Raw genomic sequence first — 17,454 nt, 5'->3', positions numbered from 1 at the left:
CACTGGATTTTGCCAAAAGATGGCAAAGTGCTTCTGCTGCCCACATATATAATGGCTCTCAGAGGCTACTTTTGGGTAGTGTACCTTTCGGTAAGAGATTGTTGACTGTTAACACATGCCTCTTGAAGACATTTTGCTCAGATGACAGACTCAGACAGGGGGTGCAACCCTGGACTGAGAGAAGCTGGATCTTCATTTTAATGAATTGTCCCCATCTAGGCTGTTCTGACCAAGCTGTTAGGAGGTATTGGGGTCAGTGGTTACATGAGGGCACACATGGCAAACAGGCTGGGTCAGACAGACCACCAGTACATAGGATCATTGGATCCACTAAAAAGCGCAAGCAGCTCTTACAGATTAAGTGTAAGCCCTCCAGACACAGGTGGTCCCTTCATTACACACACCTGACTCTGCCCAGACCATTTCCAGAAGGCCATTTGGTGTCATGGCGCCTACTACGTGTCCTGACATTGCCTACCACCATTGCCTTTGTTTGCGGTGGTGCCATGAATGAGAACAGATATAAAGGTTTGTTCAATTCCATCAACTTTTTGGTGTAATTTCTTTATGTCAATGAGTCTCTAACTGTAGTAAATTAATTCCCTTTTGTCGTGGAAAAAGATGCTCACACTGACACTGATATATGCTGTATACTACCCAGAAGAATAATGGCGTGCACCACGTGAGGTACTATAGATACCTGTGCTCCACTGCTGCTACTACGAATCCATGTGAGGCCAACCCAATGCAGATGGCAGAATACAAGGTCCTGCAGAAAGAAGGTTACATAATGAAGCAGGTAACATATAGCAAAGCCTTCAACATTTAAAGGGGGTATTCCAGCCTGTGTTGCATTCAGGGCACAACTCCTCATCTCATGGAAAAGTCATATATTGGTCAGCAGCTACAGGACCCCTCCGGTTTCTAAATACGTCCACCGTTACTAGAACTATTTGTTGAGCAAGGTTTTCAGAAAATTGGGGCTTCTCCACAGGCGCCATCTGCAGGGGCGTCGCCAGGTGGGGGCTAACGGGGCTATAGCCCCGGGTCTCTCAAGAGGCTTAATTTATTTTTTTTCTTGACCAACTAGGGCAGCCCTGCTCACTATTTTAAAGTGGCCACGGCGCAATAGTGCAGCGGCCACTTTAAAGCAGTGAGCCTGCCGGCCGGCTCGGTTCTGGCGAGGGACATCTCGCAAGTGATGTACCTCTGTAGACCCGCGCAGGAGGACGTCAATGGAGTCACTCGTCAAGCCGCCGCTGACGGAGATAAGCCAGGTGAGTTTGTCTCTGTGTGTGTGTCTGTCTGTCTGTGTGCCGGGGGGGGAGGGAGGAACTGTGCTAATGTGGGGGAACTGCTACCTAATGTGGGTAAGCTATGCTAATGTGGGGGAATTGCTACCTAATGTGGGGGAACTATGTAAATGTGTTGAAACTATGCTAATATGGGGAAACTGCTACCTAATGTGGGGAAACTATGCTACCTAATGTGGGGAAACTATGCTACCCAATGTTGGGAAACTATGCTACCCAATGTGGGGAAACTATGCTACCCAATGTGGGGAAACTATGCTACCCAATGTGGGGAAACTATGCTACCCAATGTGGGGAAACTATGCTGCCTAACTAATATGGGGAAACTGGGGGGGGTGGTTAGGGGCGTGGCTTGGGCTATGGGCTCTAGCTCCCGGTCTTTTGCAGACCTAGCAATGCCCCTGGCTATCTGCAATACAGTACTTCAATACAGGATCACCGGCACCTGCTGGCGGTCCTGTAGTGAAGTACTGTATTGCAAGTAGCGTCTGTGGAGAAGCTCCAATTTTTTGCAAAGCTTGCACAACAAATATAACTATATTTTAAGGATATATAATAAAAGCTTAGTTTAAATTCTGAAGGGTTTATTTCTGTGATATTTGTTTAAATAAGTCCTGGTAATACGGTCTTTAGCTCTTGCTACTATTCTATTATGTGAGTACAGAAAAGTAGACTTCTCAGTCCCACTTTTCTTTCAATACGTCTGATATATTTCAATGGGCAGAGCACACAAGTGCAGCAATCTCTCCATAGGACTGTATGGAGAATGCAGTGCCCAGCCCGCATTTATAACACATGAACAGCATTTCTGATGGATGTGGCATAAATGCTTAAAGGGGTACTCCGGTGAAAACCTTTTTTCTTTTAAATCAATTGGCTCCGGAAAGTTAAACAGATTTGTAAATTACTTCTATTAAAAAATCTTATTCCTTCCTGTACTTATTAGCTGCTGAATACTACAGAGGAAATTCATATCTTTTTGGAATGCTCTCTGATGACATCACGAGCACAGTGCTCTCTGCTGACGTTATTATAATAATAATAAGTCTTTATTTATTTATTGTTGTCCTTAGTGGGATTTGAACCCAAGGATCCAGCACTGCAAGGCAGCAGTGCTAACCACTAATCCACCATGCTGCCCTTAGCATACATCTGCTATGCACGGTTGCTAAAATGGACAGAGATGTCAGCAGAGAGCACTGTGCTCGTGATGTCATCAGTGTTCCAAAAAGAAAGGAATTTCCTCTGTAGCATTCAGCAGCTAATAAGTACTGGAAGGATTAATATTTTTTAATAGAAGTAATTTACAAATATGTTTAACTTTCTGGCACCGGTGGATTTAAAAGAAAAAAGGTTTTCACCGGAGTACCTCTTTAAGGGTACGTTCACATGTTACTAATCCACTGCAGGTTTTGGATTCCGTGTGGATTTTCCGCTACAGAAATACGCAAGCATAAGCAGATTACGTTGCTGCTCATTAAAGTCAATGACTGCAGAAAATACGCAGCAAAATGCGGCTTGTGTGACTCTACCATTAAAGAGGTAATCCACTGCCCGAACGTTCGGAGAGGAACATTTTGTTCCGAATGCTGGGTGCGAGTTGCGAGGGTCGACATGTCATGACCACACCCCCTCAGTGCAAGTCTAAGGGCATACGCCACGCCACCTCCCATAGATGTGCATTGAGGGGGCGTGGTGTGACGTCACAAGGGGGGTGTGGCCATTACATCACAACCCCCGCAGCCCGCACCCAGCGTTCGGAACAAAATGTTCCGAATGCTGGGGCAATGGAGTACCCCTTTAAAGGAAAACTGACAACGTGGGTGAGCCTGATTAATATGCTTCTTTCCTTGCCAAAATCTGGGCAGCCAGCCGTTCCGAGCCGATAGGACATTTTTCTAACAAGCAAATTTTCTCTTCTGCGCAATGGAGGCGGTTTGGAGACTTTGGGCAACATCTATGCCGTCCCCCTAATTATGCATGCCCTCCTATCTCTATCTTTATGGTACACTCTTCAGCAATGGCCGCCATACTGGCTGTACTATAGCCTTGGCACACGCAAAGTAGCGGTAAAACCTTGTGGTATCATGGTCGTGGAGACATAAATGAGAGCAGAGCATGCATATTTATGAATAGGTTGGTGTGAAGAGGACACAGGGGACGGCACAGACGTTGCACAAAGTCTCTAAACCCGCCTTCATTGCGCAGAAGAGAAAATGTGCTTGTAAGAAAAATATCTTATATCTCGGGAATGGCTGCCCAGATTTTGGGAAGGAAAAAAATGATTTTAATCATGATTACCTGCACTATCCACCAATATAGTCTAGTGCGAATGATCCTGCTGTCAGCTTTCCTTTAAGACCACCATCTACTATGATCATGTTAAAAGGGTACTCCGCTGCTCAGCGTTTGGAACAAACTGTTCCGAACACTGGAGCCAGCTCCGGGAGCTTGTGACGGCATAGCCCCGCCCCCTCATGACGTCACACCCCTCAATGCAAGTCTATGGGAGGGGGCTGTCACGCCCCCTCCCATAGACTTGCATTGAGGGGGTGGGGCTATGACGTCACGAGCTGCCGGCTGAGCAGCGGAGTACCCCTTTAAGGCAGTGTTATCTGTAGCAGGATTATGAGCCTTGTCAATAAGGAGAAGAATCCATGAAAATGTACTGGGTAATACTAGAAAGATGGAAAAAAAAAAAATATATATATATATATATATATATATTTATTATTATTATTATTACCTGAAAGCTCCAAGACCGTGTGAAAATATCACCAAAGGATATTTCTCTCCTGGCTTGAAAGGTGCATTCATCTTTGCAGGACATTTTACAGAACCTACAGAAAACAGAGACACGTCATCATTAACCCTTAAAATAGTCACTCATTTTTCAGGATGAGAGCTACTTTGAATACTTCTTTCCCATAGAGCATTGCATTACTGGTACGCCACTTTGGGGGTCTCCTTAAAGGGGTACTCCACTGCCTGAGCGTTAGGAACATTTTGTTTTGAACGGTGAGTGCGGGTGCTGGGGCTCGTGAAGTTACGGCCACCACCTCGTGACATCATGCCCCCTCAATGCAAGTCTATGGGAGGGGATGTGACGGTCACGCCCCCTCCCATAGACTTGCATTGAGGGATTGTGGTGTGATGTCAAGGGAGGGGTGGCTGTGACGTCATGACCCCCGGCACCCACACTCAGCGTTTGGAACAAAATGTTCCGAACTCTGAGGCAGGGGAGTACCCCTTTAAGCAGCATACTACCCCCTCAGTCCCACTTGAAGGCCTATCACTTGGAGAGCCAGCACTCTGCTCTGTACTGATAAGAATTCTAAAACAGCTGCCTACTAATATAAAAAGTGCCCTTTTAATAGAGTTTCTGGTTTGACGTACAATCTCTTATTATGTTTTAAGGTCCTTTAAAGGAAATTTATCACCTGCATTTCACCTTCCAAACTACTGACACTGTTAGATGCAGCTAGGACAAGGGGACACATGGAACCTTATATCTATATTTCTATAATATGAAAAATGCTTTTATTTTATGGTGCAAAGAAGTGATGAGAGCTGGAAAGCCTCCTCACTCTCCCTCCCATCCCTGTCCCTGCTTGACTGACAGTCCTCTGGAAGCCGAGCCCTGTTTCCAATTATTGTTCCTGGGCTGTGCATACAAATTGCGCATAGGTGTGAGATTTGCACAGTCTTCACGAGACAACCATTTTGAAGAACCATCTTAATACAAAATTCTCACTGCACAATCTATACCATGCAGTGAAGCGAAGCACCCTATGTATGCTCTAGTCTTGGGGAAGTAAAAGAAATGACAATTATGCCATTTCTACTCAGAACAGTTGGAATTTTCCTTGGCTTACAGTTATGTAATGGGGAACAAAGTTCTCCCAGCCCAGGGGTGGAAGGGTGACTGACTTAGCTACAACAGGTTTGATGCTCCCTGAGGTAAGGGCCCTATTACATGGGCCGATGCGTGGTTTAAATGAGCACCAGTCTTGTAGATTGAAGCTTTTTTTTTTAAGAGCCTATTACAAGGCTTGACCAATGTGGGGCACAAAAGATTTTTCAGACAGCCCTCTTCTTCTGTAATTTGTCAGCCTTACATCCCCTATTAGATAGAGAGATGTGTGGCCATGAGCAATGTGTTTTTGAAGGTTAAAACAATGCGATCTACCGACAAAGGAGCATTTTGACTGGTGACCCTGTGTAGTAGGGCCCTAAGTATGCAGTGTGATAAAATAGGCATTTATAGGTAAATGGCTGACAGGACATGCCGAGATTTAGGACATGTCCACATGTCAGAATTTCTGTGCCGGATTCCGCATTGGAGTCCCGTTGTACGGTGACCATTTTAGGACATCGTCAGTCGTCAGCCATAACTCCATCCTTCGTCAGGTGAAAGGGCATCCCGCCTCCTCCCGGGCCAATCTCCGTCAGGTGTCAGCTGCAACTCCCCCCTCCCTCCTTTGCCATCCTAAACTCCCTCATCCGACACTCCGTCATCCCTCAGATGAAAAACTTTCCTGCCATGTAGCAGAGCCGAGTCAGTGTCAGCTCTCTGCTATACGGGTTCTGCTGTACACGCTATTCAATGTCGGCTCTGCTATACAGACTCTGTAGCACAAGTAGTGTCTGTAGTATGCACGTGCAAGTTTCACAGTTTCGACTCTGCTATACATGCTGTGCAGCGTCGGCTCTGCTATGCGGCAGGAAGTTGCCTCTGAGGGGAAATCGTCTGAGGCATGACGGCGTTTTGGACAAGGGAGATTCGGATGAGGAAGCTGTGGCTGAAGGATGACGGTGATTGGTGTGAGGGAGGTGGCGGGACGCCGTTTCACCTGACGGAGGACGGAGTTGCGGCTGACGTCTGACGACGATTGGTCCGAAGGAGGAGGCGGGACGCCGTAACATCTGGCACGGAAATTCCACCGTGTGCACAGAGCAGTAGAATGCTACTGAATTCAACAGTACAGTATCCATTTTAGGGCATCTTCAGCCGTCAGCCATAACGCCGTCCTCCGTCAGTTGAAATGGCATCCCGCCTCCTCCCTTGGACCAATCGCCATCAGTCGTCAACCATAACGCCGTCCTCCGTCAGGTGAAACTGCGTTCCGCCTCCTCCTTCGGACCAATCGCCGTCAGTCATCAGCCGCAACTCCCTCATCCGAAACTCCCTCATCCAAAACGCCGTCATGCCTCAGACGATTCTCCCTCAGACGCAACTTCCTGCCGCATAGCAGAGCCGACGCTGCACAGCATTGTATAGCAGAGTCAAAACTGTGAAACTTGCACGTGCATTCCCCGCAGTTTGTACAGAGATTTCGTCGTGAACACAGCCTTATAATTTTGCAAAAGCTGGAGAGGCGCAGGTTGGAGATCAATGTTCTGAGAGTAGAAAGTGATAAAAGAATCAACGGAAAACCCTGTACACAAGATCAGAAAACTTCTGTAAAGTATAGTCCCACTTTGCAATTACACCTACTGAAATATTAGGAAACCTGCTGTATTGCAATTTCCTCTTAAGATAGAATTAGCAAATGTACTCCGAGGTAGATCTGCTGCACCAGTCATACAGCTCAGAGAGTCCGTGCAACAAAACTAACCCCCCCCCCCGCTGTAGGACCTGCTGTTTTGAAATTGGGTGTCATGTAAAACAATACACTAAATGTGTCTGTTTGCAACTTTCCACACTGCTCCATTCTAAGAGGAAACTAAATTCCCTGTCTATGTTCCCCATTCTGGAGATCGTTGGGGGGGGGGGGGGGGCTGTCGGACCTCCACTGATCTAATCACCAAAAAATATATGGCTATAGAAAGTGTTACCTATGGCCAACACAATATTCACCACCGAAGAAAAAGACCACAAAGTAACCGTAGATGAAAAACAAACATAACTTTATTAATTATACATAAAATTGACAAACAATATTAAAATGAATACAGGCAAAGCAGATATCAGAATAGAAAAAATGAGGGGTATACTCAAAGTGTTCTACATATGTATCAAGGACACAAAATAAGTTAGGGGACATGGTGCATATCACTCAGGATAGCTGCAAGTAGCAAAAAAACATAGACAGTATAAAGACACTAATAAACCACATAACAGACAGTCAAATATAAAGTATATATGGATAGCAGATTGTGCACCCTGTATTGAGATACCTCACACCAGCCCCAAACGCACGTTTTCGCCCTTTTGCTTCGTCAGGGGGCATGTACACGCCCCCTGACGAAGCACAAGGGCGAAAACGTGTGTTTGGGGATGAGGTGAGGTCAAATATAAAGTATGTATGGATAGCAGATTGTGCACCCTGTATTGAGATACCTCACCTCAGCCCCAAACGCATGTTTTCGCCCTTTTGCTTCGTCAGCATATATACGACCCCTGACGAAGCACAAGGGCGAAAACGTGTGTTTGGGGATGAGGTGAGGTCAAATATAAAGTATGTATGGATAGCAGATTGTGCACCCTGTATTGAGATACCTCACACCAGCCCCAAACGCACGTTTTCGCCCTTTTGCTTCGTCAGGGGGCATGTACACGCCCCCTGACGAAGCAGAAGGGCGAAAACGTGTGTTTGGGGATGAGGTGAGGTCAAATATAAAGTATGTATGGATAGCAGATTGTGCACCCTGTATTGAGATACCTGACCTCAGCCCCAAACGCACGTTTTTGCCCTTTTGCTTCGTCAGGGGGCGTGTACACGCCCCCTGACGAAGCAAAAGGGCAAAAACGTGCGTTTGAGGCTGAGGTGAGGTATCTCAATACAGGGTGGACAATCTGCTATCGATGCATACTTTATATTTGACTGTCTGTTATGTGGTTCATTAGTGTCTTTATACTGTCTATTTTTTTTGCTATGCACTATGTCCCCTAACTTATTTTGTGTCCCTGATACATATGTAGAACACTTTGAGTTTACCCCTCATTTTTTCTATTCTGATATCTGCTTTGCCTCTATTCATTTTAATATGTCAATTTTATGTATGATTAATAAAGTTAGGTTTGTTTTTTATCTACGGTTACTTTGTGGCCTTTTTCTTTGGTGGTGAACCTCCTGTGATCTCCAGAACAAGGAACATAGAACAGTAAATGAAGTCTCCTATCTTCAGCACCTCCCATACAGAATTAATACCGTCAATCCATTTTCGGTGGAGGCTGTCCCAATCTCAGGGTAGACTTGCTTCCCAGTTCTCAATGAAGAGACTGTTCACTGTTCTGGAGATTGCAGGGAGGGGAGATAGAAGAACATTGTATTCCTGGACACATTACAGAAGCAACTGATGGACCTTATTAGGGATCGACGGATATAATTTTTTTAGGGCCGATACCGATAATCTGTGGACTTTCTGGCCGATAACTTATACCGATATTCCGGTATAAGTTATCGGCTATTTCACCAACCAATTATTTCTCCAGCCCCACAGAAGTCGCTGCAGATCAATGATTTAAAGCGGGCGCTTTAAATCAATGAACTGCAGCGGCTTTTTCGGGGCCAGAGACCGCCGCCGCCACCCGCTTCTCTCCCCTGCCTGTCCTGGGGTCCTCCTTAGTCCAACCACCGCTGCTGACCCCCCCCCCCCCCTGCCAAGAGACCGCCGCCGCCACCCCGCCAAGATACTGATGATGCCCGCTTCTCTCCCCCTTCCGGTCCTGAGTTTAACCACTGCCGCTGCCCCATTGCCTCCCCCATCCCCGGTTTTATAATTACCTGTTCCCGGGGCCCACGCTACTTCTGGCTCCGGTGGCGTCCTGAGCTGTCACTGTGCGCACTGACGGTGACGTCGCGTTGAGGACGTCACTCATCATTGCGCAGCGAACAGCAATAGCGAAGGATGACGCAGAAGCCAGAAGTAGCGCGGACCCCGGGCCCCGCTAAGTATAAAACCGGGAATGGGGGAGGCAATGGGGCAGCAGCTGGGGTGGGGGCGTTGCATTATCGGAAAAGGTGATAGCCGATACCGATAATGCCCAAAATCGTGATTAATAATATAGGCCAAACCGATAATCGGTCGATCCCTAGACTTTATAAAACTTACCAAAATAATAACTTAGGATCAAGTCTACTAAGGTGCGGTTGAGCTTCAGCATGTCCGCGAGTCCCTGGTAGTACTCCCTCTTAGGGATCCACACAGCCTCCTCATATTCATCGCTGTCCACACACGGGTAATATAACCGGAAGAAGCTCCCCTGAAGATAAAGAAGCAAGAGCAACAATGATTACCACAGCCTGGTAGTCTCTTTTATGATGCATTCAGTGTAGTTTTTTTCTTATAAGGTTTAGCACACAACTGTAGGCTATCCTCCTGTGTTGCAACAAGATGGGCCTGGCACTGCCAATGTTGTGCTGCAATAATAAGTAAGGGGCCTAGCTACGTGTCAGTCATTGTCCACCAGTAGTCTTTCATGTGCATGGCTTTGCATGGTTCCTCTCCTGCAAGGAGTAACAGAAGTGGTCGTGCAGAATTTGCAAGTACAGACAAAATTCACATGAAAGAAGATGAGAAGTCTGAGAGCTCAAATATCACTAGAATGGAGGGGCTTCACATGCCATTACTTGAGTCTTAAAGGGGTTATCCAGGAAAAAAAACATTTTTTTATATATATATATATATATATATATATATATCAACTGGCTCCAGAAAGTTAAACAGATTTGTAAATTACTTCTATTAAAAAATCTTAATCCTTTCAGTACTTATGTGCTTCTGAAGTTAAGGTTGTTCTTTTCTGTCGATGTGCTCTCTGATGACACGTGTCTCGGGAACCGCCCAGTTTAGAAGCAAATCCCCATAGCAAACCTCTTCTAAACTGGGTGGTTCCCGAGACACGTGTTATCAGAGAGCACTTAGACAGAAAAGAACAACTCAACTTCATCAGCTCATAAGTACTGAAAGGATTAAGATTTTTTAATAGAAGTAATTTACAAATCTGTTTAACTGTCTGGAGCCAGTTGATATATAAAAAAAAAGTTTTTTCCTGGATAACCTCTTTAACATGGAAACTTTGCTGACAAAGCTCAGAGATCTAAATGCCTGTTAATACTATGTCAATTCAGGAAAATAAATGTAAGCTTTTTCTGGGCGCTGGTTCACCAAAGTAGGGATTTGGACACAGTTACAAGTCCAAAAAAGTTTTTGATTGCACTAAAACAACGCGTTTCCGGTCCGAACAGGACCCTTCCCTACCTGAGGAAGGGTCGTGTTCGGACCGGAAACGAGTTGTTTTAGTGCAATAAAAAGGTTTTTGGGACTTGTAACTGTGTCCAAATCCCTACTTTGGTAAACCAAACTATAGGACTCCTATACATTTACATTTATTTTCCTGAATTGTCTTCACACCGGACTAGCGAAGCTAATACCGGACAAGCCGAGGCTGCAGGTTCCCAACCATACTCTAGAGGTCTCCTTAGGTGTTGTGTCCTGAGCGCAACCCTACTTGGTAAGTGGCTTTCCATCTACCTCTTATATACCACTGTGACGTACTTCATGAGGGGCGCGTATCGCCTTTTTTCTTTTTTTCTGCTGTTAATTCTATGTGACATCATGGGAATTAGGGTTTTCATGAAGCTTTCAGGGGTTGTCATTGCATCTGACATTCTCCACTTGTTACTTGACCATAACAGGAACCTCCAGTGATCAGCGAGAAAACCGCACTACAAGTGTTTAATTTCCCTGCAGTGCCACCACAGGGGAAGTGAAGCATTACACAGGCTGTCCCTACCTGTGGAGTCCTATAGTTTGTACCACTTACAACTAACAGATGAAGCATACGCCATCATTATATGGGTGTTGGGTGGCTGACTCGAAGAATTGCCAACTATCAATAGAACAAAGATGTAAAGAGGAGAGTGTTGCATTAGTGTTACAAAGGCCACCAATCACAAATGTCCTATATATTCAGTTATCACCTATATATTCCTCCCCACCTCACCATACACATATGCTCTTAAATTAGATCTGCAGCTATAGACACTTATCCCCTACCCTTGGACCCCCCGCGATCTCCTGTACGAGGTCCTGGCTCTGCTGTGGCTCTCCCTGCAGGAGGCGTGTCGGGCGCAGGATGATGCGGTGGCCGATACACCTCCTCCATGTATCTCTATGGGATAGGCGGAGAAGCAGTGTTCGTGCAACCCCGCCTCTACCTTAGAGCTGAATAGAGGAGGCGCGCACAGTGAGATCGACGACACGTACATTAGCTGCGCAGAGCCATGGTAATGCCAGGTCCCTGTATGGGAGATCGCAGGGGGTCCCAGCAGTCGGACCCCCCCGCGATCAAACACTTATCCCCTATCCACAGTGTCTATGGCTGCAGTACTCCTTTAAGCAAAAAGCCACTACTAGACACCTAAAGGATGGAGTGTGTTGAAATTTAATTTCCCTGACTCTTCTTTCAGCTGAGGGGAGTAGGGACACCACAATACAAATGAGAACACTAGCAAGTCCTGCTAAATATTGACAGTTTCAGCTGAAATTCATTTAATGTGTATATGTCCCTTTAAAGGGGTACTCCGCTGCTCTTGCATAGAGGGGGCAAGGCGTGACATCATGAGGGTGCAGGGCTATGACGTCACAAGCTCCCGACACCAGCTCCAGCGTTCGGAACAGTTTGTTCCAAACGCTGAGCAGCGGAGTACCCCTTTAAGGCTAGGCTATTAATGTCATATCCCGCAAAAAAAATTAAAATTTTTTGCGGGATATCTTTATTTCTTAGAACCTTCGGCAACACCTCCAAACATTTCTGTGAATGGTAAAAGCAACTAAATGTTGAATGTTCCTTTAAAGAGGCACTGTCATTATAAAAAAACGTTTTATATTTTGTAGTACTACTGATAAGATGACTTTAAATATATATTTATTTAAAAAAAATTCTATTTTACAAAAAAATCAATAATGAAAATAGCCACCACTAGGGGTCATCTGTCTTTATGCAGACAGACTACACTGTATTTTGCAGCATACTGGATACCGGCCGTAAAGTGTGTTGGTATCCAATATAGGAGATCACCATTGCACCACTACAGCCTTCAGCTGTTCCTAAACTATAACTGCCATGATGGGAATTGTAGTTTTACTAGAGCAACACTGTTGTAGTTTTACTAGAGCAACACTGCTCTAACACAGTGCTTTACAAACACTGCAGCTCCAGCTGTTGCAATGCAAAATTACAACTCCCAGCAAGCTTGAACAGCCAAAGCTTTCTGACTCCTGAATGACAAAGAAGCTGATCAGACATTCAGGAGTCTGTGAAAGCTGAATGACACACATAGTGACAGCTATGTTGATTAGCATCCAGCTTTACTAGGAACATATAGAAAATGTATGCATAAAAACTACTGTGTAGTGATTTGCAGACTGCCAGGCTGCTCCTAGACTCAGAGCAGATGAGTCATCCCAGTGAGGGGGAGAGATGGACACGCCCCCTCCATATGGAAAGAACACAAAGCAAGTGAGCTACATATAAATGCTATTTGTTAGGAATATATAGGTCCTAGACACATAAAAATTATATGTACATGATCAGGATTAGGTACTGAGTAACATATCACTTTTTTGCACTATGACAGGTACGCTTTAAATTTATTAGAGAAGTACCTTAATACATACCTGGGTGTTTCCTACAGATGAGATTACTGTCTGGCATCAGTATTGGCTAATATTAGGTGATGTTTCTTATGTGCATGTTCTTACAGAAGCTGTTGTAATTCTTTATTTTAATCTCTTTTACATTCTTTTATTATCAGTGATGAATGTTGTTACATGATGAGTCACCAAATTGTGTAACAGAAACTCGTGACTACACAATTGAGTCAGCAATAGTACATTGTATTTTGTCATATATATGTCTGTGTGTATGTGTCCTATACCTGAATGGTATGATCGCTCATCAGGTCAGTACAGCCCACAGTATGGGGCCCTTTTCCTTGGGGTATCCCACAGAACTGGATGCTGCTGTAGCTCCCCATGGCCTGTGGTAGACCCTACGTCACAGAGCAGGTGGATGGAGACTTCTTCAGAGCCTGAAAAATAAATATAATGTGGGTGTTAACGCCATGTGAAATGCACATGGTGGAGAGCCTTTTAGTAAATATGCCTTTTCTCATATAAACTTAACTCCTTCATGTACGAAAGGGTTTGGATACTTGAACTATAGACAGTGACTGCCATGTAGGTTCTGCTGGTGGCAGGGCTGTGGTTCCATCACATGTTACGTTGGCGATAGGTTATATTCACCCCATTTGCCACGTCTGACTATACACTGATAGGCCAAAACCAACAGACTGGTTCCCTTTTCTGTCTAAGAGGAAAATACCCCTCCGTGATGTCCATATGGCCTTATAGACATATACAGCCACCTATCTACTAATCTTATATACAATGGCTAAATCCTTTTAAGCAACACTACACAGAAATGTGGCTAGTCAAATGTAACCATGATAAAGAAGTCAGCCAAGGTAACAATAAAACATAAAAGTCTACAGAAATTGCTCAAGTCTGTGTGCCATGTGACTCTTTGGACTGCATATAGTGTAAAAACTGCATCACAATACCCAGTGTTGACCAGTCCTCCTACCTAAACATGTGGGAGAGGAAAAGCAACAATGACGCTTTTGTCCTCATATCCCGTCCTTATATCGCAGACCTCATATACCAACCTCACAAGAGGATTTTTGTACAAAAATTGGCACAAAAATCAAGATGGCTGACAAATCATGTGACTTGTGACCTTTATGTTACAAAAGGTTATGCACAGCCCAGGGCTTTAGCATAAAGATGTCCTTCGTTGCTTGGCCACCTCCATTGTACTCCAGATTCCTTATGCGCAGTCTCTTGCTAGTAAACCTAGCTGTTGGTGGCTTTCACATAAGAAGGAGCCCCCCCCATAATACTGATTTATGTCGGTCTTGGGAGTCCATTCACCTGCTGATTTCAGAAAGTCTCTGAAAATAGTTTTGAAACTTTAATATACATCTATTATTCTAATGAATACAACCCCGGGAGATGTGACTGAGCAGGTTTTATTAGCTAATTCTCTCTTCTTACTCAGACACTTCTGTACATGCAGTAAACTTATAAAGTACAGTATCAATGGGCCCTTTATGCCACTAAGCCAGGATTTGTTTTGTTCTTTTAATTATCTTTTTAAAGCTTATAAAGAATAAAATATATATAACAGTAAAATCTCCTGTGGTAACGGGGTGTCATGAGGGCAGACATTATTACCCTAGGGCAGTGTTTCTCAATTCCAGTCCTCAGAGCCCCCTAACAGGTCCTGTTTTCAGGATTTCCTAAGTCTTTCACAGGTGACATAATTATGGTCAGTGAATCAGGCATCACCACAATTATATCACCTGTGAAAGACTAAGGAAATCCTGAAAACATGACCTGTTAGGGGGCCCTGAGGACTGGAATTGAGAAACACTGCCCTAGGGGCAGATGGAATTAACCCCTTGTATTCATGACACGAGGGTGTGGTTTAACCTCTTCACCACCCAAAGGTATACCGCTGGATCCTAGGCTAGGCACGGGGCAAATAATGACTCCGATGCCAAGTTACGGAACAATGGTAGCTTTACTGAGGGTAGACAGGTGTAATAGTCTGGACAGCTCAGTTAGTTCCAAGAAGATGACCAGTGACTTCAGAGACTCTAGGGCTCGCTGGGACTTATAGTGGATTTGGACAATTTGCTGCAGGCCCACGCTGACTGTATACAGACTGATCTTGACTGACTTGACTAGACTGACTTCACCACTTATGTAGCTTACCAGGTTTTGACGTACACCAGTGGGGAACTGGATTAGTGGAAGCGTGGCTGCGTGGTAGGCCTTGGGTCTCCTCAGGACACCAGACACAATAGGGGACTAAACACTCCCAATAGGGGACAAAACACTCCCAATAGGGGACAAAACACTCCCAATAAGGGACGAAACACTCCCAATAGGGGACGAAACACTCCCAATAAAGGGACAAAACACTCCCTATAGGGGACAAAACCCTCCCAATAGGGGACAAAGCACTCCCAATAGGAGAAAAAACACTCCCAATAGGGGACAAAACACTCCTAATAGGGAACAAAACACTCCCAATAGGGGACGAAACACTCCCAATAGGGGACAACACAAACCCTATAGGGGACAAAACACTCCCAATAGGGGACAAAACACTCCCAATAGGAGAAAAAACACTCCCAATAGGGGACAAAACACTCCTAATAGGGGACAAAACACTCCCAATAGGGGACAAAACACTCCCAATAAGGGACGAAACACTCCCAATAGGGGACAAAACACTTCCAATAGGAGAAAAAAACACTCCCAATAGGGGACAAAACACTCCCAATAGGGGACGAAACACTCCCAATAGGGGACAACACAAACCCAATAGGGGACAAAACACTCCCAATAGGAGAAAAAACACTCCCAATAGGGGACAAAACACTCCCAATAAGGGACGAAACACTCCCAATAGGGGACGAAACACTCCCAATAGGGGACAAAACACTCCCAATAAGGGACGAAACACTCCCAATAGGGGCCGAAACACTCCCAATAAAGGGACAAAACACACCCTATAGGGGACAAAACCCTCCCAATAGGGGACAAAACACTCCCAATAGGAGAAAAAACACTCCCAATAGGGGACAAAACACTCCTAATAGGGGACAAAACACTCCCAATAGGGGACGAAACACTCCCAATAGGGGACAACACAAACCCAATAGGGGACAAAACACTCCCAATAGGAGAAAAACACTCCCAATAGGGGACAAAACTCTCCCAATAGGGGACGAAACACTCCCAATAGGGGACAAAACACTCTCAATAGGGAATAAAACACTCTCAATAGGGGATAAAACACTCCCAATAGGGGATAAAACACTCCCAATAGAGGACAAAACACTCCCAATAGGGGACAACACACTCCCAATAGGGGACAAAACACCCCCAATAGGAGACAGAACACACCCAATAGGAGACAAAACACTCCCAATAGGGGATAAAACACTCCCAATAGGGAACAAAACACTCCCAATAGGGGATAAAACACTCCCAATAGGGAACAAAACACTCCCAATAGGGGATAAAACCCTCCCAATAGGGGACAAAACTAGGGATCGACCGATATCGTTTTTTTAGGGCCGATACCGATAATCGTGCAGGTTAGGGCCGATAGCCGATAACTTATACCGATATTCCGGTATAAGTTATCGGCTATTTAACCCCCTGCGACACCGCTGCACACCGGGCAGGCTCCGGGCTAGTACGCTGCATAGACGCCGCTGCGCAGTGACGCCCGTGCGCAGCGACGCACCTGGCGTCACGGCGTCTATTCAGAGTACTAGGCCGGAGCCTGCCTGGAGTGGAGAAGATGACCGCCGGAGAAGGACAGCCCGGACCGGTTCACTCTTCACCCGGAACGCCCCCGGACACTACAGGAAGGAAGGATGGATGGCCCGGACCACCCCCATTACGGGTAAGTTTAATTTTTTTATTGACTCGGAGGGTGGGGGAGGGGCCCCATCGGTATAGCGGTATGGGCAAAAATCCATACCGGTATACTGCCCAGCATCACGGTGGGGGGTGCGGTGGGTCGGGGGTGCGGTGCGGGGCATTATCGGCTTATCGGCAAGGTAATTGCCGATACCGATAATGCCCAAAATCGTGATTATCGGCCGATAGTATCGGCCATACCGATAATCGGTCGATCCCTAGACAAAACCCTCCCAATAGGGGACAAAACACTCCCAGCAGGGGACAAAACACTCCCAGCAGGGCACAAAACACTCCCAATAGGGGACAAAACACTCCTAATAGCGAACGCGGACACACCCAATAGGGGACAGAACATTCCCATTATGGGACCTAACACTTCCAATAGGAGACGAAACACTCCCAATAGGGGATGAAACACTCTCAATAGGGGACGAAACACTCCCAATAGGAGACAAAACACTCCCAATAGGGGCCAAAACACTCCCAATAGGGGCCAAAACACTCCCAATAGGGGACAGAACACTCTCAATAGTGGAGGAAACACACCCAATAGGAGACAAAACAACCCCAATAGGAGACAAAACAACCCCAATAGGAGACAAAACAATCCCAATAGGAGACAAAA

The 17,454-nt window shown here is 45.5% G+C and overlaps 1 protein-coding gene across 8 annotated transcripts in view; it reads right to left on the bottom strand.

Moving 5' to 3' along the window:
• The window catches only part of PLA2G7 (phospholipase A2 group VII), a 101,000-nt gene that overhangs the window by 20,000 nt on the left and 63,546 nt on the right, over positions 1 to 17,454 (bottom strand). For 7 of the 8 annotated variants that reach the window (XM_056563885.1, XM_056563880.1, XM_056563881.1 and 4 more), the window contains exons 2-5: positions 13,202 to 13,354; positions 9,372 to 9,522; positions 4,060 to 4,153; positions 701 to 769 (exon numbers count right to left, since the gene is read on the bottom strand). In XM_056563885.1, the coding sequence (XP_056419860.1) occupies positions 701 to 769; positions 4,060 to 4,153; positions 9,372 to 9,522; positions 13,202 to 13,300 (413 nt within the window). In that variant the 5' untranslated portion in view covers positions 13,301 to 13,354. Of the gene's footprint in view, positions 1 to 700; positions 770 to 4,059; positions 4,154 to 9,371; positions 9,523 to 11,085; positions 11,150 to 13,201; positions 13,355 to 17,454 lie in introns of those variants that run through there. The other variant, XM_056563887.1, reaches the window with a different exon arrangement.

Source organism: Hyla sarda, chromosome 3 (assembly GCF_029499605.1).
Source record: "Hyla sarda isolate aHylSar1 chromosome 3, aHylSar1.hap1, whole genome shotgun sequence".
In the NCBI taxonomy this organism is placed as follows: Eukaryota; Metazoa; Chordata; class Amphibia; order Anura; family Hylidae; genus Hyla; species Hyla sarda.
Note: the sequence above shows the minus strand (reverse complement) of the source record. Positions and strands in the feature narration are given on the sequence as shown.